The sequence below is a fragment of the Thunnus thynnus genome, chromosome 22, assembly GCF_963924715.1.
Source record: "Thunnus thynnus chromosome 22, fThuThy2.1, whole genome shotgun sequence".
Lineage (NCBI taxonomy): Eukaryota > Metazoa > Chordata > Actinopteri > Scombriformes > Scombridae > Thunnus > Thunnus thynnus.
In genome coordinates, this window is record NC_089538.1 from 8,201,292 (window position 1) to 8,227,937 (window position 26,646).

At 40.9% G+C, this 26,646-nt stretch overlaps 2 protein-coding genes across 3 annotated transcripts; one reads left to right on the forward strand and one right to left on the reverse strand.

Annotated features, from left to right (window-relative positions):
* Positions 1-877: 877 nt before the first annotated feature.
* hspa12b (heat shock protein 12B) lies at positions 878-21,401 on the forward strand. Its single transcript, XM_067580981.1, has 14 exons — positions 878-1,318; positions 3,813-3,876; positions 4,407-4,489; positions 5,054-5,178; positions 5,264-5,450; positions 6,424-6,528; positions 6,655-6,771; positions 9,218-9,395; positions 14,801-14,887; positions 15,839-15,943; positions 16,024-16,282; positions 16,379-16,482; positions 18,125-18,315; positions 18,391-21,401. The coding sequence occupies exons 2-14, from the start codon at positions 3,831-3,833 to the stop codon at positions 18,865-18,867; spliced, it is 2,064 nt and encodes a 687-aa protein (XP_067437082.1). The 5' UTR covers positions 878-1,318; positions 3,813-3,830; the 3' UTR covers positions 18,868-21,401.
* Positions 20,857-26,587, reverse strand: cct7 (chaperonin containing TCP1, subunit 7 (eta)). Of its 2 annotated transcripts, XM_067580982.1 has the most exons (12): positions 26,491-26,587; positions 24,757-24,840; positions 24,589-24,658; positions 24,390-24,496; positions 24,041-24,219; positions 23,704-23,875; positions 23,416-23,580; positions 23,119-23,307; positions 22,751-22,848; positions 22,535-22,667; positions 21,864-22,070; positions 20,857-21,760 (listed from the first exon to the last, which is right to left on the reverse strand). In XM_067580982.1, exons 1-12 carry the CDS (start codon positions 26,494-26,496, stop codon positions 21,536-21,538), a joined length of 1,635 nt encoding a protein of 544 aa, XP_067437083.1. In that variant the 5' UTR covers positions 26,497-26,587; the 3' UTR covers positions 20,857-21,535. The 2 variants fall into 2 exon arrangements, with proteins under 2 accessions (XP_067437083.1, XP_067437084.1); XM_067580983.1 differs by lacking the exons at positions 24,390-24,496; positions 24,589-24,658; positions 24,757-24,840; positions 26,491-26,587 and having other exon boundaries at positions 24,094-24,218.
* Between the last annotated feature and the right edge of the window lie 59 nt (positions 26,588-26,646).

Here is a 26,646-nt window from a genome sequence, read left to right on the forward strand (position 1 = left end):
GAAATTAATGTAAGTCAATGTAATGTCCCCTGAAGTGGTGGAAACACGACTGCGTGTGTGTGTGTGTGTGTGTGTCTATGTGTGTGTGTCTGTATATATACCAGAGGCCTTTCTTTCGCATACTCAAGAGGTCTGACTTCCTCTGCCCATTGGGAGTGGGGCCGGCTAGTCTCAGTGTGTGTGTGTGTGTGTAACAAGCACTGGGGGTTAATGTATGCTTTCAATCACAGCTCTAGTGGGGAGAAATCAGATCCCTGCAGCGTAGATGTGGACCCCCGCAAACACAATTCTACACACGGCATAAGAAAACACTTACAGATATGAGGTCGGGTAAGAATGCAGCAAATCTATTTATCTACGGTTTGAACATTAAACTGATTTTCATTAAACTGGAACAAAACATTCGGAGTGAGTCACCACTTTTCCTGCCCTTCCATGTATCATGTTAGATGGTTGACATTAAAGAAAAAGAAAAAGGGGGTATGGAGACAAAGGATAAAGACAAAGAAGAGAGAAAAAAAGTTTTTAAAACAGCAACCACAAGTGAAGAGAAAAAAAGAAAAAGAAATTGAACAGAGGAAAAGATGAAAAGAGAAGCAGAGAGGAAGACAGGAAGAGCTAATTAAACAGAGGAAGGATAGATATGGAGGAGTGGGAGGAGAGAAAGGGCAAGATGACTTAACTGGGATACACTGCCTGCTCAGGAATACTCCACCCTCAGTCTCCAACTCACACAAATACACACACGGCAGTTTCCCAATGAGGTAAATCCCCCAACATTCCCCCCCTATGTGCTGTCACAGCCCTCCCACTCCTGTTACTCATGTGTGTGTGTGTGTGTGTGTGTGTGTGTGTGTGTGTGTGTGTGTGTGTCACCACTTTTTCTCTGACTTTCCAGTGCAGAGCAGAGAGACGGTGAGCTCGGCTGCAGAAAGCAGCAAGAGAGACAGAACTGCAGATGCAAAAACTAAGAAGTTCATTAGGAAAAATTGGGATTTTCACAGAAGAAGAAGAAGAAAAAAGAAAGAAGAGAAAATCTTCCATTAGGTTGCAGCTCATCTCTCCATCCATCACTTCTCACTGATCAGGGGATTTAAATTTTTTTGGAAATCTGCCTGCAAGTCAGCTGGGAAGAAAAGCATCCCCTTAAATCTGCTCACAGTTTCTCCTTCTCTCTTCTCCTCTACATCTTCCTCCCTGGAGGCGGATTCCAAACACCAGACTGCCATTTTTACCAAAGTTTGGGGAAAATTTTTGAGTTCCAGCCAGGAGTGGCAAAAAGGGACAAGGGCATAGTGTTGCAGCAGCACTCAAAGGGGTGAGTTAAAATTTTGATGACACGATGAATGCACTAAAGGCAATAAGTGGATTTTGGAGAAATGGGTGCTAAATGTATATAATTTAATATAGTACTGTCTGCAGCCTTTTGATTTTCCCCTTTGTATTGGTTATATGTTGCATTAAAGGTCCTTAAAACAAAGCTACATGATCATAAGCATTGATAAAGCCTTTCTTAACAGGAAATCTGTAAGTAAAGTTTCCAAACTTAAACATACAAGTCAAAGTGAGAGAGTGCTATTGTTAATTGTGCGTAAAAGTGGAGTGTGTTGCACAATCTAACCATAATGTAGCGTCTCAGGGGAGTAAGAGTTGCTTGTTATGCTGTTATCCCTGCTAGACCTCAGTCATGTGTCGAGAGAGAGAGCGATTGTCCACTGCATATTGAGGTCTTAGAAAGAGAGAGAGAGTCACAGAAGGGAAGAAATAAATACGTGCAGAGGAGAGATGTGGAGTTTCATCTTTCTCTGGTTTTATCATCAAACGGCAAGGACAGACGAGAGCCAAATGACACACACATGCAACAGCACGCATTATATTCAAATGTTTCAGGCATATGCTGGAGTAAATGTACTCAGATGTTGCATGCATGTAGCGTACGCGAAGAAAGGATGTCAAACTAATTTATGGTGTCTTTCTCTCTCACATACACACATACGCACACACACAGAAAGAGATCTAAACAAACACATCTTTGTTTCATTGCACTCATCTGTTTAGTTTGCTCTTGGCTCAGATCACAGACTGATCCAATCATTCCCAGTGCTGCAATTTAATACAATACACACACACACACACACACACACAAGCCAAACAAGACACATAATACACACAAAGAGTAGATGCATGTACAGCAGGACACACTTAACATAGAGACAACTCACTAATAAGGAAAATATAAATAAACAAATTAAATGTAATCAAGTGTATGCAATCTAACAAGTTTACTTGTTTTCTTGTTGCCCATCTTATTTGTTTAACCCAGACAAAACTTGCAAATCTATATGGTGTTTGGCAAGATCTCCATAAACTAACACCTGAAAGCTCCCAAGTGCAGCTTGTCTTTGGCCTCTGATCCGCTGTAGTAGCTAGAGGCTTGAAGTTCAAGTGCAGTGAGACAGTTGCTGTGAAAGATGATCAGGGTGTGTCTCATTCACTTCCCTTCCCTGGCCGCTGAGTGTCCAAAATCGTTCCCTATTCCCTGGCTAGTACGCTATTTTTATTTTCCCAGCATTATGCTTGAATGTCCAAATTCTCTGATTAAAATGTTTGTGCCATGTACAGCTGTCAGTGATGGAATACATGACAATGATTCATTAGTGCCTGAAGTTTTTTAATTCTGACCTATAGAGTACATTATTGAGGTGTATAAGATGATTGGCATTCATTAGTAAAGTACACTCATTAAATGAATTACTTAAAGCTGCACTAATCAATATTTTTATGTTAACAATTGATCACTTAATTATGCCTTATTATGCTTGTGACAGAGCCACAGATCCACAGATAACAATCACCCCACTCAGCAGTTCCACTCAACTCCATGGAGAGTTTTAGTATCTTTTAGCTCATTGTTTTGGTTTTGCACAACACATAGTTTCCAGCTGCATCAGTAATCCCACTGCATCGCTGTTTTTTACGCTACTGGCCCAGCACCAGACAGCAGTCAGAAAGATTCGCTTCTAGCCAGTAGATATTAGACACAGTGCAGCATTTAGCAGCTAAAGGGTCAGATATTTCTCCGAGGAGCTGGTGGAAACCAAAACAGAGCTAATAGAAGAACATTATATTCATCAGGTTGCCAGAAACATGACTCCAAATGAAAGCTAGTGTTGCTCTGTGATTGCTGGATCAGTAAATTGTTGATGACGTTCAGGTGACTTCCAACTGAATTGAATTTTACTTGCCAATATGCAGTTTTACAGAAAGGGAAGTAAACAATGGACCTTACACCTGACATCTTGAACACGTATTTTATCACTAAAACTAGTGACAAAACGAAGGGCAGGTTATTTCCTTGAAACTTGCAACCAGGTTCCCCATAACTTACATGTATTTTAAGGACTGCAACTATAAATACTGCAAATTGTAGTTTAGTTGTTTTTTTTAATATCTAGATATACTGTTTAAACTAAACATGAATTGCCTTATTTAATTACTTAAATCAAACAAGTCACAACATAAATAGGCAACTGTTTTCTAACACATTAGCCAGACGAACTTTATAAGATTGTTCCGGCTTATGAACTGCCGCCAAGTGGGAAAAAAAGACCCATTAATGCAGATTGAAAAGTATCAAGACTATATTATTTAGATGACTCTTTCTACATAATAATTCACCATAAATACCTAAAGCATTGTATTGTCAGGTCAAATTCTCTCCATTTGAATTACAACAATTCATCCCAACATCAGCATTTTCTTTACTAGTTATTCTATATGTCTCATGTTGGTGTTTATGGTTTTCTCTCCAGACCCTGGCTCCTGTAAAGATGGCTGACGTGGTGCAGCCGGATGCCAACAGCCTGCAGATACCGGGTGAGACACACTAACATCAGACTATATGATTGATTACTATGGCAAACTGGTCAAAGTGACTCACTTCTTTCCGTTTATCTTTTGGAGCATGAACACGCTGACCTTTCCGTGTCCCTCTCCCACTTGGGAAAATTACTCATTTCAGATTCCAAAGACATTCCAGTCATTCCCTTTCAATACAAACATTTAATCTCATATCTAGAAAGTTCCAAGTGTGTTTACACCCTAACATGCTAACCTCCACAGTAAAAAAAATAAGGTGTTCTCTGCATTTTTACATGTACAGTATGTTAATATCAGTAGCTGATGACAGTCAATACCGCCTCTTTCCTTCTGATAAGAGAGTTTTCCCATGCCTGCATATCGCTTCAAACAGACTGATATTTTGGCGTTTCTTTTCATTTTCCAGTAAGTGCGTGTGGCGCTTTTCCAAAAGACACGTTCATAATGAGATCACAATAGTTAGCCACCAATGAGTGTTGAATTCCAGCTTAATAATTTCTCTTCTCTTCTTTTTCTTGAATTCCTAGGTGATAATTTGTCAGTCCCGTCTTCACCTGCCACATCTAGAAATGACTGCAGCATCACACCCCTCACACCCTCACCCTCGCCGGTAACTACGCGCACACACACACACACACACACACACACACACACACACACACACACACACACACACACACACACTCACCACAGAAATTCTTACACACCCTTTCCTCTTTCTACGTATTTTTCTTTATATAGAGCTCCTAAACAGGCCCTGTAAAACCACATCCACTTCACAGTGTTATTAGTGGTTTATAATAACACTTACAGTTGCAGCTAAAAGCGAAGAGTACAAGTACCCAGTAACAGCTACAGTCTGTGGCAGAAAAATATACACACACTGGTAAAAAAAAGAAAAACGTAACTTTCACAAGTATTACAGGAACTTTATGTGTTAGAAAACATGTAATTTCAGCAGAGAGGAGAGGACAAATGAGAGAAGAAAGCACTTTTTTTATTATGATAAAAGGCAATAACAGTACACATCCAAAATGTTAAAAGAATAGTTTGACATTTACACGTAATCCACTTTAAAAAGTCAGTGTAAAAATGACATGTTGTGGTTTTCTACTAGAGATCATCACTACCATCAGTACCAGCTCTGATACACAAATCTCTCTCTCTCTCTCAGAGGGTGGAGGTCAGACCCAGGATGGCCTGTCCGTTCTCGGTTGTCGTGGCGATAGACTTTGGGACGACCTCCAGCGGCTACGCTTTCAGCTTCACACAGGACGCAGAAGCCATACACATGATGAAGTAAGAGTCTGTGTACTCTTCAGTTATATTCTACTGTACTCTATTATTTTCTATCCTTGACAGCTTTTTCTTCCAATCCACGCAGGCGCTGGGAGGGTGGTGACCCCGGCGTGGCCAATCAGAAGAGCCCGACATGTCTGCTGCTGACCCCTGATTTGCGGTTTCACAGTTTTGGGTTCGCGGCCCGGGACTTCTACCATGACCTGGACCCGGAGGAGGCCCGGCACTGGCTCTACTTTGACAAGTTCAAGATGAAGATCCACAGCACGAGTGTAAGAGAGAGACAGAAAGGAAGTTGATAAAGAAAGACAGTTTTATATGTGACATCCACATTTAAAGGGGCACTCTGCCAATTTTACACATAGATAAATTCACCACTCATATTGAGGTGAACTAGTCAGCCTGTAAAAACAGTTGCATAATGTCGTCTGAGGCTCTGGAGAAGCTTTGCCAAGTCAAAGAAGAATACCCTGATGATGATGTCATCAGGGTTTTCTCAGCTTGGTCTTGACCGGGTTACAAAAAGAGATGTGGATTTGATGTTAACATTGAGCTGATAGGGAGAGTCTAACAAAGGAACGATATGGAGTTGCATTATGGAAAATGTAGGATCCAGTATTTTGGGAGCTTGAACCACACCAGGGCCTCTCCTTCATCAAATTTTGACAACTCTTTTTTCAATCTTCATCTTAAAAGTCTCTCAAATTTATGGAAGTGCAAAGCTAATTGACTGAAGTACTCCAAGAGTTTAAAGGACATTTATGGTACTTTTCAACATGGGTTATATTCACATAATTGTGTCCACTATGTGTCATTGCACTCAGTGCCAACGTTTTAGAGATTTCAGAAATGCACCTCCAAGAGAACAACATACGTTGGGGCAAACAGCGCAAAACTCGATATACACAAGTCCACCATCCTTGAAGTTGCCCTTGAAATAGATCTATATGCAGTTAGCTACAATAGCCAATCCAAGGGGCTAAGTTCTGTGTTTACTTTTGGTTGGACTTGAATCATTTGTATGAAGTTGATGTTTATTTGGAGAGCTATAAGAGTATCTCGCTGCCTGCCCAGATACAGTATATGTTGTTTTTCTAGACTCATGTATCCCAGATCTCTACAACAGAGGTGGCAAGTGCAAAGTTAGCATCACCCATTAGTTACAATAGACACAAAAACAGAGGAATTTTCCTTTAAGCAGCAGAAAGACAACTTCTTGCAGCACTGTGTCTGTGTTTGCTGCAGGATCTCACCATGGAGACGGAGCTGGAGGCTGTCAATGGTCGGAGGGTCAGAGCCATTGAGGTGTTCGCTCATGCCCTGCACTTCTTCAGGGAACATGCTCTAAAGGTACACTTTAAAACTCCCCTCCATGTGTTCTTCATGTGTTCTTCCATCTTTTCTTCAATTTAAGCTCATATCTTGAATCTTAGTTTGAGTTTTACCCAAATAACTATTTGACGGGTCACGTTTTAGGAGGTGAAGGACCAGTCGTCATCGGTGCTAGAGGGAGAGGAGATCAGATGGGTGATTACTGTCCCTGCTGTGTGGAGGCAACCTGCCAAACAGTTCATGAGAGAGGCAGCATACCTGGTAGGAGCACACCTGCATGTACAGAAAGACACATTGTTGTCATGAAACAAACACTTTCTGATCTGACAGAATCAACACATTTCTTGTATTTTTATATCAAGTTTATTTTTTTAAATCAACTGAAAAAGATGCTTATCTGGGAAAGTTCATCTCAACTACGTCTTTTGATCAATTAATCTATCCATCCATTCATCTACCCATGAACATACTGTTAGCTTTTAAGTTTTTAGGTAATCTGAAGTATTAAATGTTGCTTTACATCTTTGACTATGGTGTAATTTTCCTATTTTATATTTCCTTATATCTGTTTTTATTATTTTCGTACCTTATTTGTTCTTTGTGATGCTGTAACACCTGATTTCCCACCCAGGGATCAAAAAATGTTAATTTATCTTTTTTAATTTTTTAAACTAAAAAAACAAAAAAAACAAACACGATTTAATTACCAAAAAATCCACATAGCTTAAAACAATGCTGTTTTCTTATTTCTTGAAAAGTTGGCATTTTGGAGATTAATGGTTTTCGTGTTAAATCAGCTGCCAGTATCTTAACTATTGCAGCTCAGTGTAGTGTGCATAAATATCACCAAAACCAGTTGACTTCACTGATTCAGAACACTAGGCACAGTTTTCTACACACACACACACACACACACACACACACACACACACACACACACACACACACACACACACACACACACACTCACACACGGAGGATGACTATATGACAGTGTGTGTGTATGAGACAGAGAGGAATAACAAGGAGATGGAAAGAAAGGCTGTGTATAAACCATGAGATAAAGTACAACACACACACACACACACACACACACACACACACATAAACACACAGATCATAACACTGCACTCTTGCACTTTTGACTCTAGTCACCCGCAACACACACCCCTCCTTAGTGTACTGTACGTGTTACAATGACTTGTAGGAAGTGTGGACAGGAATGCAGGGGGTCCTATGACAATACACATCAATGAGAATGGACTGCCCTCTGTGTGTGTGTGTGTGTGTGTGCACGTGCGTGTGTCTAATTGTGCCGTGCATACGCAATGTACAACCTTTTAATTTATCATGCTTTCCTCCTTCTCTTTCCCTCTCTCTCTGTTTAATTTTATCATTTTTACACACACACACACACACACACACACACACACACACACACACATAGCTCAATTTGCTAACCATTATCTGCCATCTGCCATTCACTCACCCGGTTATATACATAAACAGTGTGACACATACACACTTTCAGATGCACACTCACATATATATGCACACACACCCTGCGCTGGCTCGCTGTTTGAGGCTGTCGGGGTGTGTTTGCTTCCTACTGGTGATGATGTCATCAGGAGGGAACAATGAGGGAGACCGGCATACAAACACAGGAAGTCGAGACCAGACCCCCGCCCTGCGTACTCACACACACACGTTGTTCCAGCCGCTCAACTTTACTCCCAATTTACCAAGACTGGTGCTCATAGTATAGACCTCCTCTCCTCTCTACCATCACTATCATCATTTTCTCATCTCTCCCTTCTCCAACCTTCACCCTGTGTTTGTGTTCCTTCATATGTGTTTATGCTGTACAGCTGTCCTTCAGCATGTTTTACCCAGTGACTCCTCCTCTATCAAGGTCCTCTCCTCCTCCTTTTTTTTGATAATGTCCACGACTTAGCCTTGGCCCTCCATCCAAATCTCATCATATGTATACTGAAGGTTTGTTTTGTTTGCTGACATCTTTAAAAAACAAAAATCCTGTTAGTTTCCCTACGTCTAAATGAATACATACTTGTCAGTGTGTTTAGATAAAAGCTTTAAAATATTTGCATTTTGTCTCCATCTTCATTGTGCAATGCTGTGGTGTTCCAGCACTGCACAAACCTGCAAAAACAAACTTTGGCCACAGTGTTGGTGCTGTTTTTTCTTTAACTTTATTTTAAAAAATGGCACTAAGCATAGATATATACACGACAGTGCAGTATCCACATGTACTTGTCTATACTCATTTGTGTCATTTCGTGCTGTATTCTGGTTTGTAGCAGCAGTCATGTTGTGAGAATTTGATGCTAAATTTCTGACTCTGTCACAATTTTGTGGCAGGCTGTGTTTAGTCGCCAGTCTTAAATTGACCGTGTGTTGTTTTAGGATTTCACCACATTTTTCTCATCAACTATTGTCTTGGAGAGCCTCAAAAACCAGGGTTTATAGGGGCCTTAATAACTTGACTTGACTTGAATTGAAGGCAAAAATATTGTGGTAAAAACAAAACTTGAGACTTTACAATGACTTAACTTGAGACTTGAAGGCAATTTTAATTGTGATATTAAATTTGATTATAAAGACGTGTGACTTGACCAACTTTCCTAGTCATAACAGGATAATAAAATTCTGCATCTTGCATTGTTCTCTATCTCTTTTCTCCCACCAGGCCGGTCTGGTCTCCCCTGATTGTCCTGAGCAGCTCCTCATCGCTCTTGAACCTGAAGCTGCTTCCATTTACTGCCGCAAGCTCCGCCTCCACCAGGTGATTGACCTGAGCCTGCAGCCGATCCCAAACGGCCTGGAACTGGACGGATCTCGTCCCTTCGACTCCAGCTTCAGACAAGGTATTTGAGAAAGGGGCAGAGTGTGTGTGTGTGTGTGTGTGTGTGTGTGTGTATGTGGGTCTTCTTGTACACTATGTCATTAGCATAGGCATGAAACCACACTGTGTTCCTGGAAATGTTGTTGTTAGATTTCACTTGGGAATTGTGGGTTTCGCAAAGGATGAATCTGTGTTTGTGTGAGAGAAAGAAAGTGCGCTTTGGGTGAAGATCTGACTTCAGATACTGCTTGTGGTTTTGCCTCGGATGACTGTGCAGTTTGTGTGAGTGTGTGTGTTGTTGTACACAGTCACATATGACTTTGGACAGGCCATATGTGGTGTGTAAAGCACACAAAGCAGCAGGAGAGATGGAAACATGAACAGAGGGAGAAAGAGGAGAGCTGTGTTGAAACAGACCACAAGATTTGTGCAGAGCGAAGAAAACAATCTGCCAAAGCAACCATTAGTCACTAATTGTCCAACTATTTAGCAAATAAGCTCTTTGATGAATTTCACACTGTGTAAGAAAAACTTTGACCCTGTGAGGTAAGATTAAACTTTTTTGCTCCTGCAAGCACAAAAACTGTGAATCATCACAAAAAAGTGATTACAACAGTTTTGTGAGCAGTGCATATGAAAGGACATTGCGTTTCAAGACTACTGAATGTATAATTAAAAAGCATGAACATAATCTGTGTTCAAATACAAACAGCTATTTTTTGTATGATTTAAAATGTATTTCTATATAGCGAAGTATTCAACATGATGGTCATGCTTTTCAACTCACTATGAGGTATTTCAGGCATCCAGGGTTAATTTTTTGCATAGACAATGATAGGTGACTGAGTGTTGGAGCTTTTATAAGGCTTGGATGGACATGAAAGTCTCCTGGTTGAATCATCAGTACAAAAGATGAGCAACAGCACAAGAAAATGTGTGGTTCTTTGATAAAAAAAAAAAAAGTCAAACTACTTCCACTACCAAGGAAAAATAACCTGACGATACATGTTACATACAGATGAAGCAAAAGTTTACGCTTTGTAAAGAACCTGATGCTACATTCTGCAACTTAAATAAGTTCATTTAAGGATTCAGACTTAATTTTAGATAAATTTGGCAGTATGTTTTGTTCAAAATTCACAAAGCATTTTGTATTTGCTACAGCTCTGATTCACACCTCTGATTGGCTCCTTCTATAGCAACAGCGACTGAGACTCTTGGGTATTGTGGTATTCAAAGCCATCCACTGTACTAAAGTGATGGAGAAACATGTGTTAATTATTTTTTTCCTACCTGGGGGCAGTGAAACAAGCTGTAAACACAACGCGGATATGTTATCATCCTAAACATATCTGATTTCATGAACGTGTTAGCTTACATATTTACACATCCAGCGGACACTATGCAACATTAACATTTTCTTGGCCAACGGGCAAATCTAAGTCCAATGTTCACTCTCCTTTTAGCTCTGGTTTGGTCTCCACCAACTTTTTAGGGAAAATATTAGCTGCTAAATGCTCCGCTATGTTCAGAAGCTAGTCGCTAACTTTGTCTGTCTGCTCTTAAATGGTGGGCAGGTACAGTACAGTTGGTTTGTCAGAGCTGTTTTGCTGAAAACAGCTGCCAGCTGATGCTGAAAATGACAAGATCAGTGGGCGTGAACCAAAACAATTAAGTTTCAGGCTGTAACAGCAAAACAGTGAGCTGAAAGATGCTAAAAGGCTCCATAGATCTGAGGGAAACTGCAAAGCTGGGTGGTAATTTTCTGTGGGTTTGTCTCTATGACCGACGCCTTTCACGTTACTCATAGTTATTTGATCCATTGTTAATATGAAAATATTGATTAGTGCAGCTTTAAAATAAACTTTCAAAGGGGAATTAAAAGTGGGAAAAAATACAGAAACAGCATCTCCTCACACTTAACATCTCTTTAGTGCATGATCGCAAAAAGCTTATCTGGCAAAAGTAAGTGTATAATTTTCTAAATAAACTGTCAGTCATTGCGATAAGTCTACAATAAAGCTGTATACAATGTTTTTTGTGTTTGCAATAGCCACTAAATTGTTGCAAAGAAACAAAGAGTGATTTCAGGCTGGGTAAAATAAGACTGATGCATAATTCAGCAAGCGAACATGCCGTCCAAAAACCCCCGCACAGCCCCACTTATACATATGCAGTCAGTGACACACACAAAGAACATTCACACACTCAACTCACACACACAAAGACACACACTAAACACAGGATATTGTAATTGGAACAAGGTGTGGTGAGACTATGATCTCACCCCCTCCTGGCCTGTCATTCTCTTTCTCCTTCACTTACTTTCATTTTTCTGTATTTTCTTTCGTTCTTTCTAGCATTTGTGCTCTTCCTCTCTTTCTCTCTCTCTCTCTGTCCCTCTCGGTGACCTTTTTTTTTTTTTTTTACCAGGTTGCACCCTTTGCAAAGGCTCTGCAAAGACTTCCACCACACACAAAGACTTATTTGCAAACACACACACACTTGGCATCACGGTCATGGTTTTTACTATCTTTAGCTTTTCTTCCAGCTCATTTCTTCTCCAAAGATAGCACTGGGGAGTCATTAACATACACACACACACACACACCCACATACACACACACACACACCCACGTACACACACACGTACACACACACACACACACACACACACACACACACACACACACACACACACACGTACACACACACACACACACACACACACACACACACACGTACATTTTCTTTTCTGCTGTTTCATGTAAATGGTTTCCAGACTTGCGTTCCATTCATCACCCCCATACACACACATACACACAGATGAAATCAAGGCCTGTATGATTGTGGTGTTTTTTGTTCAGCATCATTTACCATGTACATACACACACACACACACACACACACACACACACACACACACACACACACACACACACACATTTGGGCACACATACATTACCCCCTGCGTCATCTAGGGGGTAAAATAACTGTACTTGTACTTGCTCTCAATACAATGCAGGTCATTGTTACTCAAAAACTATAATCTTTATAGATAATCTGTTCTCAGAAACATAATAATCCAATATAATAATAATCTTAATTTCTTTCTTCCTTATTCCACCACTTATCTATTTTTTCTCCTTCTCTCTTAGTCTAATTTTTGTGGCCTGTGGCACTCATGTGGTTTGAGGGAACCTTGTAAAAACCACTTTTACCTAAATTATACAAACACTTTACTCCAGACTGTCAAACCTTTGACTTATGACACACACTTAAACTCTCATACACACTTACATCAGACCAAAGGTTGGTTTTATCAAAAGACAGAGAGAAATAGTCTTTTTTCATTCAAATATCCTCCTCTTTCTTCTTTGATCTGTGATGATTTATCATCTTAAAGCCATTATGTCTCATTTCACAAGGTCACTTGCATGTACTGAGGCATATACATGTATGTGCTCTGTCAAACAGGCTGTCCAGTATTTTATATTTCTGACAGCTGTGTTTGAGTGTGTTCTGTTTTTCTTGGCCTCCACCTCAAGTCTCAACCTGCCATTCAGGCGGTTTACATGTCGAGAACGAATAGATGTGTGAGAGCGTTCTGCGTTTCCAACAAATTGCTCCTGTCATGCAAAAACATTAGGACCCTCATTTTGGTATGTTTGTCCTGTTTTACTTGGATGGAAAGACATTATATTATATGTTGGGTAAATGTCATGACCCCATGAGATATGAAACCTGTTAAACATAACTACATGTAGTATAAATTAAAAAAAAACTGATCTTCATTAGCTTGAAAATGTTTGTTTTTGCTTGAGTGTAGTTTGCATAGAGCATCAGTTACGCAAGCTTAAGTGTCTGGTCTACAGTATGTTTATACAGAAATCCAAAAAAAGGCTTGACTGCAGGCAAAGTAGTACAAGGTGCTGAAAGGTGGTGGTGACTCTAAGGGGCCACAGCTGGAGAGAGTCCATAAGAATTCTCTGTGAATAATTTTGTTTAAAACCAGGGGGCCCATAGCAATATTTGAGGGAGTCAGAGCCTTCTTCTTGTGCCCTGGGGCCCAGATATGCTTGCTTTGCCCCCGAAGCAGGTGAAATAGATCCACCATTTTACTTTAGGGTCACTTGATTTGAAAAAGATGTAAGTTTTGAGTAGAAAATATTGCAGTAAAACCAGTTAGCTTACATTACTATTTCAACCTTTTGGAAAATATGCTTATTTGCTTAGAGATAATCTCATGTATGTATTTTAAACCCACAGTAGCTGATTTTGTGGCCACTTGGGGGCAGCAGAAACAAGCTGTGAACCCATAACTGACATGTCACTTTTAAAGTTGATATTGCCTTTTTGCACATTCAGGATCACAGAGCAATATTAGCATTCATTTGGAGTCATGTTTCTGGCCACCTGGTCAATGTTAGTCCAATATTCACTCTCCTTTAAGCTCCGTTTTTGGTCTTGACTGACTCCTTAGCAAAATATCTGGCCCTTATCCTCTAAATACTCCACAAAGTTCATCAACTAGTTGCTAACTTTGTCTGCTGTTAAGAGCCAAGCAGGTAATATACAGTGGGGTTTTTGGAGCTTTTTCGCAATGGCTAAAAATGACTCTATATGAAACCAGAGAGAGTGAACAAAAGCAGTAAGGTTGTGGGCCGCAGAACCAAAACAATGAGGTAAAAGAAGCTTTAAACAATGTGGAGGTGAGGGGAACTGTATAAAAGTTAATACAAGTGACCCTTTCCACATACAAGTAGTCATGTCATCCATTATTGATATAAAAATATTGATGATACTTTTATATAATTAGTATTATATAAAATATAGCCTCTTGAGGTGGGAAGTGATTATTCTAGCTTAACATGAAGACTAAAAGCAGCTAAGAGGAAACTCGGCTCTATCCAATTTTCAAAAATACACTTACCAAACAGAAATGTAAAAACAACTACTTCTGGATATCAAGAGAGTAATGTGCTGAGACTATTTCTTGACAAACAACAGTAACCTCACAGTGATACCAAGACCCCAGCAAGTCACTACGTCCAGCTGTTGTTCACCAAAAAATAGTTACAGTACTTGACTCTCTCTAAAACCAACTGGCCATTTTTACATTTTTGTATAAGAATCAGACGAACGAGATACAATGTGCTAATTAATGAGCTTTAGAGGTGCTGGTAGGTGTATTTTATGAACTTTGGACAGTCAGGATAGCCATTTCCCCTTGTTTCCAGTCCTCATGCTAAGCTAAGCTAATTGCCTCCCTACTATGTATGATCATTCCTCACTGGTCAGAAATAGAGTCAAGAAAGACATAAAGATAAGATGATATGTAAATATCAAAGGTCCTCAAACTGAAGTACATCCTGTAAGTGTGTGTACTTAGTTTTGTGTGTGTGTGTGTGTGTGTGTGTGTTGCAGCGCGGGAGCAGTTGAGACGATCCCGACACAGCAGGACCTTCCTGGTGGAGAGTGGAACCGGAGAGCTATGGTCAGAGCTGCAGACTGGTAAGGCTGTCTGTGTGTGTATGCATGTGTGTGTGTGTGTGTGTGTGTGTGTGTGAGAGAGAGAGAGAGAGAGAGACAGACTGGCAGACCCCAAATGTCGGCGATATTGATGATTTTGACCTATGAGGATGACTATGGGAAGCAGACACACCTAATGTCTCATTTCTACTGACCCTCACATTCTTACTTTTCCTTTCTGTGAATTATCATCTGCTTGTCTTGCACAACAACTAGAGAGAGACTAACCAAGGGACAAATCAAATTCACCGCTGCTTTAACTCTCCGCGTTTTCTTTCTGTTGAGCCATGACAACAATCTGAGGAGCCATGCGTCCCTGCTGACCTTTTCTGCTCCCTTTCCTGTCCACACACACACACACATACACACAGGAAGGACCCAGCCCATGGGACTCTCTGCCTCTTCACTCCAAATAAACCCAAGGAGCATAAACCCTGTTTTATCCTCCTTCTTTTGCATTTTCTTCTCTCATTCTTCTGTGCATTTCTCGTTTTTGTACATTTTTGTTCCTTGAAATTCTTTCTTTTTCTCTCTCACTCTCATACTACCACTCTCTCTCTCATGTTCAGGGTGTGGTCAGCTGAACTCAGGGTAGCTAAGCCAAAAACAGCCCCTTATCGCTGGACATATCATAAACACGCACAAAAACACACGCACAGAGGGAGCGCAGCAACCACAGATGCCTGAAGGTTGTTTATGTTTGAGAGTCCGCTGGTTGAAGAGTTTCGGGACGTACACAAACTAATCTGAAACATGACACTCTAACATACCACAAAAAATCAAGAAACGTTATCATTCACAATTTCCTCCCACAAATTAAGGAGAAACATCTTGTTCTGACAAAATATTTCCTGTAATCCAACTGAAAGAGATAAGCTTTCCCAAATCACTAAAGGTCATTAAATTGTGTTTATGTGTGCTCTCTTCCTGTAGGTGACAGGTATATTGTTGCAGACTGTGGAGGAGGAACAGTTGACCTGACTGTCCATCAGATCGAGCAGCCACAGGGAACACTCAAAGAACTCTACAAGGCCTCAGGTACAATTTCTTTACAATCTTCTAAAGCACAAAAATAACCAAATTTCTGAGTTTCTAAAGCTCTACTTTGTCTCTCCCAGGTGGTCCGTACGGTGCCGTCGGTGTAGACCTGGCCTTCGAAGCCATGCTGTGCCAGATCTTTGGCGATGACTTCATCCAGAGTTTTAAAGCCAAGCGGCCAGCGGCTTGGGTGGACCTCACCATCGCATTCGAGGCGAGGAAACGGACGGCGGCGCCGGGCAGGGCCAACGCCCTCAATATCTCCCTGCCCTTCTCTTTCATCGACTACTACAAGAGACACCGGGGGCAGAGTGTGGAGGCCGCCCTGAGGAGGAGCAAGTGAGTGTGGGCTGAGTGGAATGTGTGTGTGTGAGAGAGAGTGATGATAGATTGAGTGCGTGATTAAAACCCTTCTCCTCTGTGTGTGTGCGTCAGTATGAACATAGTGAAGTGGTCATCCCAGGGGATGCTGCGGCTGACACAGGAGGCCATGAACGAGCTCTTCCAGCCCACTATCGTCAATATCGTCAAACACATTGGTGAGAAACACACACACACACACACAAGATACATGTACAGACAACAGGGTGGCACACATCCACATGCATACATATGCACAGACAGATTCATACAAACAGATACAGACACTCAGTAAAAATTGCTTTCTTAACTCCTTCCTCTTTCTCCCTTTTTTCCACTTCGTATTATCATGTTTTCATATTTTTACCAAGGTAAGAACAATGCTGTTCAATCTCAAGTCACTGTAAGTTAAATCCACCCAGAGATACCTAAAAATTGAGGTGGCAGACCTGCACTGCTGTACATAAAGAATGAGAAGATAATCCTAAGTGACTACAGGAGACAAAACCCAAAAGCAGACATTTAATGGTATATGGAGACGTACAGTACATTGTACTAAAAGCAGCACTAATCATTTTTTGGGCCACTTGGGAGCAGAACTCTGCAACACGCAGAACATCACATTTGACCTTTCATGGCCTTATTAAGTTGAATTGGCTAACTTCTATTAGACACAGAGCAACATCAGCATCCATTTGGAGTCCTGGTTCTGACAACCTGACAAATCTTGAGTCCAATATTTACTTTGCTCTTAGCTCTGTTTTTGTTTATTTCTCCAATAACTCTTGAGGGAAGCATCTGGCGCTTTAGCTGCCAAACACTCCACTTGGTTCACCAGCTAGCTGTTCACTTTGTCTGTCTGCTAAGGAGGTAGCTTACAGTGGGATTATCTGAACTTTTTTTGCAGAGAACAGCAGCCTGTCTGAACCAAAACAATAAAGTTGCAGGTCGCAAAAATAAAGCTGCAATCGCAAAAACCAAAACAAGCAGCTAAAAGAGCCTAAAAAGCCAATAGACCTGAGGAGAACTGCAGAGTTGGGTGATAATTTTCTGTGGGTTTGTCACTATGAGCGACTCCTTTGACATTATACGTAGACATTGGCGCCACTGTTTATATAAAAATTTTGAACGCGCAGCTTTATTTTGCAGATATGGGAAAAGGGTATATTTTGATTCTCCCACACTGCCCAAACCTCAGACCTCACAGGATAACAAGTTGCCAGAACTTGTGTCTGCGTCACTTAGATTACACATCCTGGTTTGCTTGTAAGTGGACAGTGTGAAATGTAAAAGGAGGAAATAAAGTTCAGTGCTCAAAAACAAACTGCACTTTTCTGCCATAGCTGAGACCAAACAAAACAAACTTCAGCCACAATGGCATTTCTTAGAATCCCTTTCCTAGATGGTGGTGACTTCATTGTTTCTTTGTTTTTTTAACCTTGTCAAGACAGAATGAAGGCAGACACATGGAGAGTGTCTGTTTTAAATCAGTCACATTCCAGTGGTGCGTTCAAATCCCGGGTTTGTTTGGTTTTGTTGCATGTAGCTTTGCTGGCCTTTGCTGGATCACCATAAGGCAAAGAGTGAGAGGCAAAGAAGAGTTTTGCATGTTTTAAACTAAAGACATACTGATCGATTCTGGAAAGGAAGTGGAAATGATGAAACATCCAGAGCACGCCAGCCTCTCCTATATCTTGATCCCTTTTCTTTACTCACGTCCGCTCCTCGCCCATCATTTCAGTGGGGCAGTTTGCCATTCGTACACTCCACTTAAGTTTAATTATTTTTAAAGAGCTTCTTTTTCCGTCTCCTATCTGACAGAGGAGCTAATGGCGAAGCCAGAGGTGCGTGGTGTACGTTTCCTTTTCCTGGTTGGCGGGTTTGCAGAGTCACCCATGCTGCAGAAAGCAGTTCAGAGAGCACTGGGAAGGACGTGCCGCATCATCATCCCCCATGACGTCGGTCTGACCATACTGAAGGGTGCTGTGCTCTTCGGACTGGATCCCACTGTGGTGAGGGTTTAGGAGCACCTGCTAGTCCTGGAGTGGAACTTTGACAGCTGATTTAACAATATCTCTCTCTCACAGGTTCGAGTGCGACGATGCCCCTTAACCTATGGTGTGGGCGTCTTGAACCGCTTCGTGGAGGGGCGCCATCCCCGCGACAAACTCCTCATGAAGGACGGCCGCGAGTGGTGCACCGACATCCTCGACCGCTTTGTCTCCGTCGACCAGTCGGTGGCTCTGGGTGAGGTTGTGAGGCGCAGCTACACGCCCGCTCGTCTGGGCCAACGGAAGATCATCATCAACATCTACTGCAGTGTGACAGACGACGTGACGTACATCTCCGACCCCGGAGTCAGGAAGTGCGGGACGATAACTTTAGACCTACCGGAACCGTTACCATTACCAGGAGCAGTGGGAGGAGCCGCAGGAGGAGGACTACCAGAGAGGAGGGAGATCAGAGCGACCATGCAGTTTGGAGATACAGAGATCAAAGTCACAGCCATTGACATCATGTCTAACCGCTCTGTACGGGCCTCCATAGACTTCCTGTCTAACTGAGGAGCGGCAGGAAGTGCAGACAAGGATTTGAAAACACAGAAATAACTGATTCTAGGAATGATAATTATAGAAAAAGCGGTACTTTGGGAGGGGGCACCATATTGTTTTTTTTGAAGGAACATGAGCTTTGCATTCAAAGTAGAAACTCACATCCTATAATTGAGATATTTAGGCTTAACATTTAGAAAAATATCATGAAAGGAACATTTTTAAAAGCTCCTAAATAAAAATTTGACTGTGTCAGTATCTCCCCAACTGACCAGTAGGGTGCTGCCTCTGCGCAGAAAAGAAGAAATGAATTTGGGAGAGTTTGTCACATGACACCATATAAAGGAACACTTGTGTGAACGCTACGAAGACAGAGGCTGAGTACAAATCCCTGCTGCAGTGAACCAAACACATACCTTTTAATAATTCCAAGTATTTGGACTTAAGTAGACAGTTTGTCTGTTATCTGTACTATACTACCTAGAGTGAGACTCACTCATGTCACTGCTAAATATAAAGACTGTTGCCTTTTAGCTTATATAATGAATGACACAGGGGCATCTCTCTATTTCTGATCTGATACCTCATTTAAATCCTATTTCGCCATCTATATATGAGATATTGATACTACCTGAACTGCAGCCTTGTTTCTCTAATGTGGTCATGATTGTGCTCCATCTAGTGGTAGAAAGAATTAACTACAAGCTGGAAAAAAAGCTCTGGATGCATCAAACACATGTGAATGTCCTATACTAGGAGGAACTGGTATTATTGCACCATTTTAATGTGTCTTTTATTAAGTATATGTCCCATGTACATCCATGTCTAAAAAAAATGTTAGTGTTGGTTTTATGCTGAATTAGTTGGGTTTAAAAAAATCAGGACAGTTGATTTTTTTCTGTCCATATCAGATTAAGAACTTAAACTGTGTGACAGTTTAAAAAAAATCTTATTAAAAAGTTTTTTTTTCCTGGAGCTTTCAGCCACATCTTATGGTTGAATGGAGTTTGCTCACTGGTTTAGCTGTTATCATGTGACACCAGTATTCAGTTATCGCTTATTTTTTTATAAGTTAGTTAATTTTTCTAAATATTCTCCACTCAGAAACAAAAATGGGACCAAAAATGACCCAATTTGGAGTTTTTGGTTTGGCCAGAAACCAAGCTTTGATGTTTGACAAAAAATCCTAACTCAAGGTCAACTTACTCGGCTTTTCTTAGCTATCAACCACATCTTGAGCCATTGGAGATTGTTAAGTTGTCATACGGATAGCTCAGTTGTCTTCATGTGACGTTGTAACTTGTTCAAATGTGACTGAAATTTCATAAAAATATGCTATCTTAATGACAACTGAGCAAACTCCACCTGCTGAGGAAGACTGCGAAATGTTGTTGAAAGCTCCAGAAAAAGCTGGTTAGTGGAGCTTTTGGTCAGTTTCCAAGATCAAGAATGAACTTACACACTCAAATTTTGATGTGATGTCCAAGTATACATGCAGTTAATAATTAACCTATTAAAAAAATCAAGTGAGCTTCTGTAGAAGGAAGTCAAGGTGGGAGAAAGTGTTGGCACTAAGTATCAAATCTTCTTTTAAAATGAAAAAAAGAAACTTTCCGACCATCAAATAACATCCTGTGTCACATATTTATGTTGCGTATGCTGTAATAAAGTGTATCCATGTTTATGTTCATGTATAAAGTAACAAAAAGATTAAGAACCACTATATCATGTTCAACATGTTGCCTTTAAGTTGTTTCTTTTGATTTCTTTTCCCAGTTCATCATCATCTCAACTTTATCATTCTCAATCTTATTTTGAGACATTGATAAAAAAAAAAAAATTAGTACCAAACAGTATATAAACAATAACTCCAAGATTTTCCTATTTAAAAAAAAAACAAAACTTGTCCAGAACATCTGCCATTAAGGTATTGATACAGTATCAGGAAGCATCATATTACTGTATGTATGTTTAAATAATACACACATGAACAGTCAACAGTATGATTTCAGCTGTGAATTTATTGATAAGAATGGTCCAATAAATAGGTTCACACAGCGTGACCAATGAATGGTTCAGAACTACTCAACATCTTTTTCATCTTTCAGTGCTTTACTCTCCATGTTACACATCAGTTTGTCACAAACAAAAACCCGGATCAGACATTATGGAACAGCTCCTTCAGGTCAGAGAGGAAGATCTGGCCTGAAGTGGACAGGAGTGTGTTTCTTTCAAATCAAAAGGGGGAACTGCTGTCATTCTGCTTGTATTTAAACATCGTTTCTAAGTAAAAAGACTACAAGTAAAGATACAGTGTTCAATAACACGAGGAAGCTTCAAAATGTTACCAAACCAAAGCCTCAGTAACAAAAGACTACAGGTGGAAAAAAGTAAAGAAAACAGATGAAATGTCTTAAAGCACAAAGAACCTGTCTTGTAATTGCTCATTCAAATTCCCCCTTTTGTTTGTGTTTCACTCCACCTGCCATTTGCAATGTGTGTATGACTGGTTCATCACCTCATTTTATCTAGAATTCAAATCCAAATGCAGGTTAAAAAATCCAAACTACATTTAAACAAAATCTTTTTTTGTATCTGTAAATGTAACCTGAAGACACTATCTTCAATCTGCATTTGGATTTTAATGTTAGTTAAAATAGGGTTTTGTTCTCGCCTCCTCTTAGTGAGCATGGGGTCTTCCTCTGCCCCTGCCGGCGCCCCCTGGAGGTGCATCCACAGAGCTGCGGGGGTTCTTGATGGTCTCATCCACTGACAGGATGAGGCAGGCCGCCTCGGACGCTGCCGTCAGAGCGTTGATACGCACGATGGACGGCTCCCAGACGCATGCGGAAAAGTTGTCTGCAATGTCTTCGTTGTTGATGTCCACACCGTACCACATACCACCCTGTATCGAAATGAGCAAAGTTACAAAGATGACTTCATTTTCCTGTCAGTTCCACTTAGAAAACTGAAGGCCCTAAAAGCGCGTGTGTGTTTTCGTTTCTTACCTGTGCGTGTTTGGCGCGCAGTTTGTTCAGGATGTTTGTGGCATCAAAGCCAGCGTTGTCACACAGCTGTCTGGGGATGATCTCCAGGGCCTTGGCGTACGCTCCGATCAACAGCTGCTGTTTCCCGGGGATGGTCCTGGAATAATCCCGCAGGTACTTGGACAGCTCCATCTCCACGGCTCCTCCACCTGCTACAATGGCGTCGTTCTGGAAATGGGTTCAATACGGTCAGTTTATTTGAGTCAGTGTGCACAGATTAGCCAACAAATAGGTGTTCTTCTCCTCAGACATTTTGACTTGTCATTGTAGGAAGAGCACAAGTGTTACTAATAACATTAACGATGGCTGTTGTTTTACAATACATACAATGCAAAACTAAATCAAATTGCATCAAATATTGGCTGAATCAAATTTGAATCTGATTTGTAACAAACATGCTACAAGTTTCCATAAATGTTGCTTTAATCAAAGGCAAAAAAGATTAAAATTAAAAAAATCTAGAGATCACTTGTACAAATTTGCGGACAGATTTCTCGAACTCCTGCATCCTTTGAACTCAACATACAAATCATCAGCGTAAAATGAATGACGACACTGTGCATTCATAATGGCTGCACATCTCTCTCTCACTTCCTGAAAGATGTGCACACATGCCCCACGTGTAAACTGACCTTGATGGCTCTGCGCACGATCATGATGGCATCATGCAGCGATCGCTCCGTCTCCTCTGTAAACTGTTCTGCTCCACCTCTCAGGATGATGGTGCATGTCTTCGCCTTGGGGCATCCCTTAAAGAAGTTATACCTGCAAAGACAAGAAAGGCATGAGCTGTCTCAAGTAGTCATGATGCCTGTTATTTTCTGGAGAGGATGGAAAAAAGCTCTTACCTTTCTCCTCCGACCTGGACCTCCTCAAACAGTTCACACTGTCCCAGGACGTCGTCTGTCATGGCGCTGACTGAGGTCTGGATGGAGCCTCCGCAGGCCTGGAGGTCACATTACACACAATCAGTCTGATTCAATCATTTTTCAAGGTACTTTTATCATCTGGATTCATGTTTTCTGGCATAAATATGAGTTTATAAACACAAAAGTCGATTTAATAAGTAATATATCAAAGGAACATTTATATATACATGTTAAGAACAGACAAACTGAAAAAAACAAAATAAATCACAAACTACATTATTTCAGTTGGCCTGTTAGCTGAAAGTCATAACTTTGTAATAGAAGGTCAGTGTGTGCATGTCTCCTACCATCATGGTCCTCTTCAGATCCTCCTCCTGAACTCTACCGGCGCAGAACAAGTCTCTGTCAGCAAAGTACTGGGTAGCCACATCACCGATAGGCAACTTGGACAAAACCACCTTGGCTCCTGACTGATAGATCTTCTCCAGTTTGTCGTACAGGATGTTCCACTCTGCGTCCACGATGGCCTGGTAGTCCTGCAGACAAGTGCAAATAAACAGTTATCGAGGATGAGAAATTAATTACAGAGCAAGATTTTAAAAGGCTTGTTTCACGTCCTGGTCCTGTGTTTAGGGACTTCATACCTCCACAGATTTCACTCGGACCTCAGCGTTGTCCTTCTCAGCCTTCAGCTCCAGCTCCACGTTGAGCAATGCAATCTTTGGATTCTCATAGGATTTAGGCTGCATCTCAAACCCGGCGTAGGAGAAGGTCTTCTTGAAAGCAACCCCAGACACCAACTCGGAATCCTGTGAATTATATAGAGAAAGTACAACATTGAGGTATTTGGAATAACAAAATGAAAAGGAAAGAAAACAGGATGTCTAAACGCAACAAATGTAAAGGAGAAGTAGACGTAAAGAGATACCAACCTCAAGGCCTCCTCCCTGGACCTTCTTGATGCCAATCATCTTCAGAGACAGCAGCTCGTCCAGAGACATGACGGCATCCACCACCATCTTGGAGAAGAAATCCTTTTGACCAGCAATGAGCTTGGAGTTAAGCGCTGTGGCTGCACACTTCTCCAACAGCTGCCTCTGCTCTCTGAGAGAATAGAGAGGAGAGTACATTCAAAAATGTACAACTACTGTATTTTTAACAGCTCAATTTAACTACAACCATGTATAATTATTATACAAATATTATATATTGTCAATAGGATAGATCAAACAGTAAATGTCAATTATTAGAGAGTGAGTGAGCACTTACTGCTTGTCGTCTTTCTTCACAGGGACGGCGATCTCCTTGATCTTGTTGACGGCGAGGTTGGTGGCGGTACGGAACGCTCTGATGATGGTCTGAGGGTGGAGACCCTCCTCCACATATGGTTTCAGCTGCTTCAGGAACTCAGCAGCCAGGAGAGTGACAGAGGTGGTGCCATCTCCAACCTATCAGTATGAGGAAAAGAAAAAATATGAAAACTTCTTGTGATATCCTTTACTGTCTTGGTTCAGTATAAGAGTTACATGATTGATTTGATACTGGAAACAGATGTCCACTGCCTTGATTAAAACAGACGTGGCCTAAAACCTGAGAGAAACACACACACGCTTCTCACCTCAGCATCCTGGGAGCGAGCGATGTCCACCAGGGTCTTGGCTGCAGGGTGGACCACATCCAACAGTTTCAGTATGGTGGCTCCATCGTTGGAGATTGTGGCCTTACCTGCAAAACACAAACATCCACACATTTTTGATGAGGGTTCTGTAGTCTAACCTATTCCTCCCTCTGTCCCCTTCCATCGCTCTTCTCCTCACCTCTGCCATCCACCATCAGTTTGTCCATCCCTCTGGGCCCCAGGGTGGTCCTGACAGCCTCGGAAATCACCTGAAAAAGAAAATGATGGGTACTTTTAGGCATTTTTACTTAGTTAAACACATACCACAAACACACACAGCTAAGCAGAGACAAGCTAATTTTCTGACCTGGCAGGCATTGATGTTACTGATGAGCTGGGGAATGCCCTGAGACGTGTCCGTCCCCTCCTTCAGCAGGATAACCTGTGTGGGCTGGGTTGACAGAAGAAAAGAGGAAGAGGAAAAACAAAAGGGAGAGGAGAAGAGATCAAGTAAGCTGAGCTCAATCCAATATTTGTGTGAGTTGTAGTTATCACAAAAATTAATGCTTGCACACCTATCCCAGCATAGTTTGCTTCTTTATGAATAATGAATACACTTGTTAAAATAATATAAGTGCAATAAAAGCTTCAAGTAAAAAGACAATAAAGAGTCATTTATTAATGAAATCGGCACAAAAGATGAACAGACGGACCAGAAAATCGTAGTCGTTGCAAATAGTGCAAATTCATTAAAAGTACAGAGAATATTCTATAACATGATATGTATCATTATCTGTAATCTATAACCTGAAATAGTAAAACAAATCCAGGCTGAATAATTCAATATTTTACATCACCTTTCAGTGTCACTACCAACATATTAGGATAACATCATATGAGATCTTGTTTGGTAGCATAAATTCTGGTATTGATATTAATTTAAGCAAATTGTGATTACAAACAAATCAAGTTAGTTATTTGGGAAGTGTGAAGCCAAATTTAGTAGTTATTTATTTATTCCATCATGCACATCTAAGTGTCCAGCCCACAAGGACTCAGACACTAAAATATAGTTGCAGAGGTGAAACATTTGTCAAAACATTTATTTTTTTTTTAGATCCACCACACATGAGGTTCCCTACCTGAAACACATCAAGTTTCTTATAATCATTCATCCAGAAAATGAAGGACATTTACTAAATACCCCTTAAATCATCAGTATATATATTAGTATAGTTTTTAGCCAAACTTCCCAACCCCAGTATAATTTCAATCCATGACCTAAAATGGTAAAACACACCCAGGCTGAGGCTGGTACAGAGGCTGCAGGGTGTGATGCTTTTGTTGTTGCCCATCAGGGATGCAGCTTATGTGACTCTGTCAAATGCAAACGTCTATTTACAGTCACTTGTGCTTATTGTAGTTAACTAACTACATGTCATTACAACTTATCAAAGCCTTCACACACAAAGACACACACACCGCTATTTCCTGACCACTAATCAGCAAACCTTTGCTAGTGACAGTGACTCAGTTAATTCACTTTATTAGGCCTTTGCCTGATATTCTGCATGTTAACGCTTACGTTAGCCATCTTTATTTATGAAACGTAAACTATTGACAGATATAACCACTGAATGACAAGTAACCATAGCAATAAATTGAAATCAATTAGCTCTCCAGGCTGTTTCCAATGCAGCTACTTCATACAAAGAGGCTAAACATACTGCAGCTAACTCGCTAACACCTTCACCAACAAAACAGCACAATATTCCAAAATTAGTGAAACACACTTAGATACCAGTTTCAGCTCTTACTAGCTGAGCGTGCTTTATTCACTATCAGTATTTTCAGTAAGCAGTATTACTTAAAATACTAGTTAGCATCACCGTTAGCATCGTATACGCCCCATTGACAACACAGTCTGGCTCACAATTTAACCTGTTCAAAGACTAATCTCCACAAAATAATCACTTCCAAAGACCATCGACAGATAATACTTTAATTTAAGAGTCGTTTCGGTATGAATGCGAGCAAACAAAAAGGAGGATTGAGACGGATTTAGAGTGTGAGTGTCGGGCATGAATGCTAACTCACTCACCATCATCTTTGCGGTTCCTTCGAGAAGCTTTCCACCGGCATCCTTTCCCACAATGCCTTTCGAAAAATACAGCCGCTCCGGGGGGCGTTCAAGAGTGTAGCGCAACGTTTTGCAACAGTTATACTCGAGTTTTACTACATCTATCAATCTGTTATC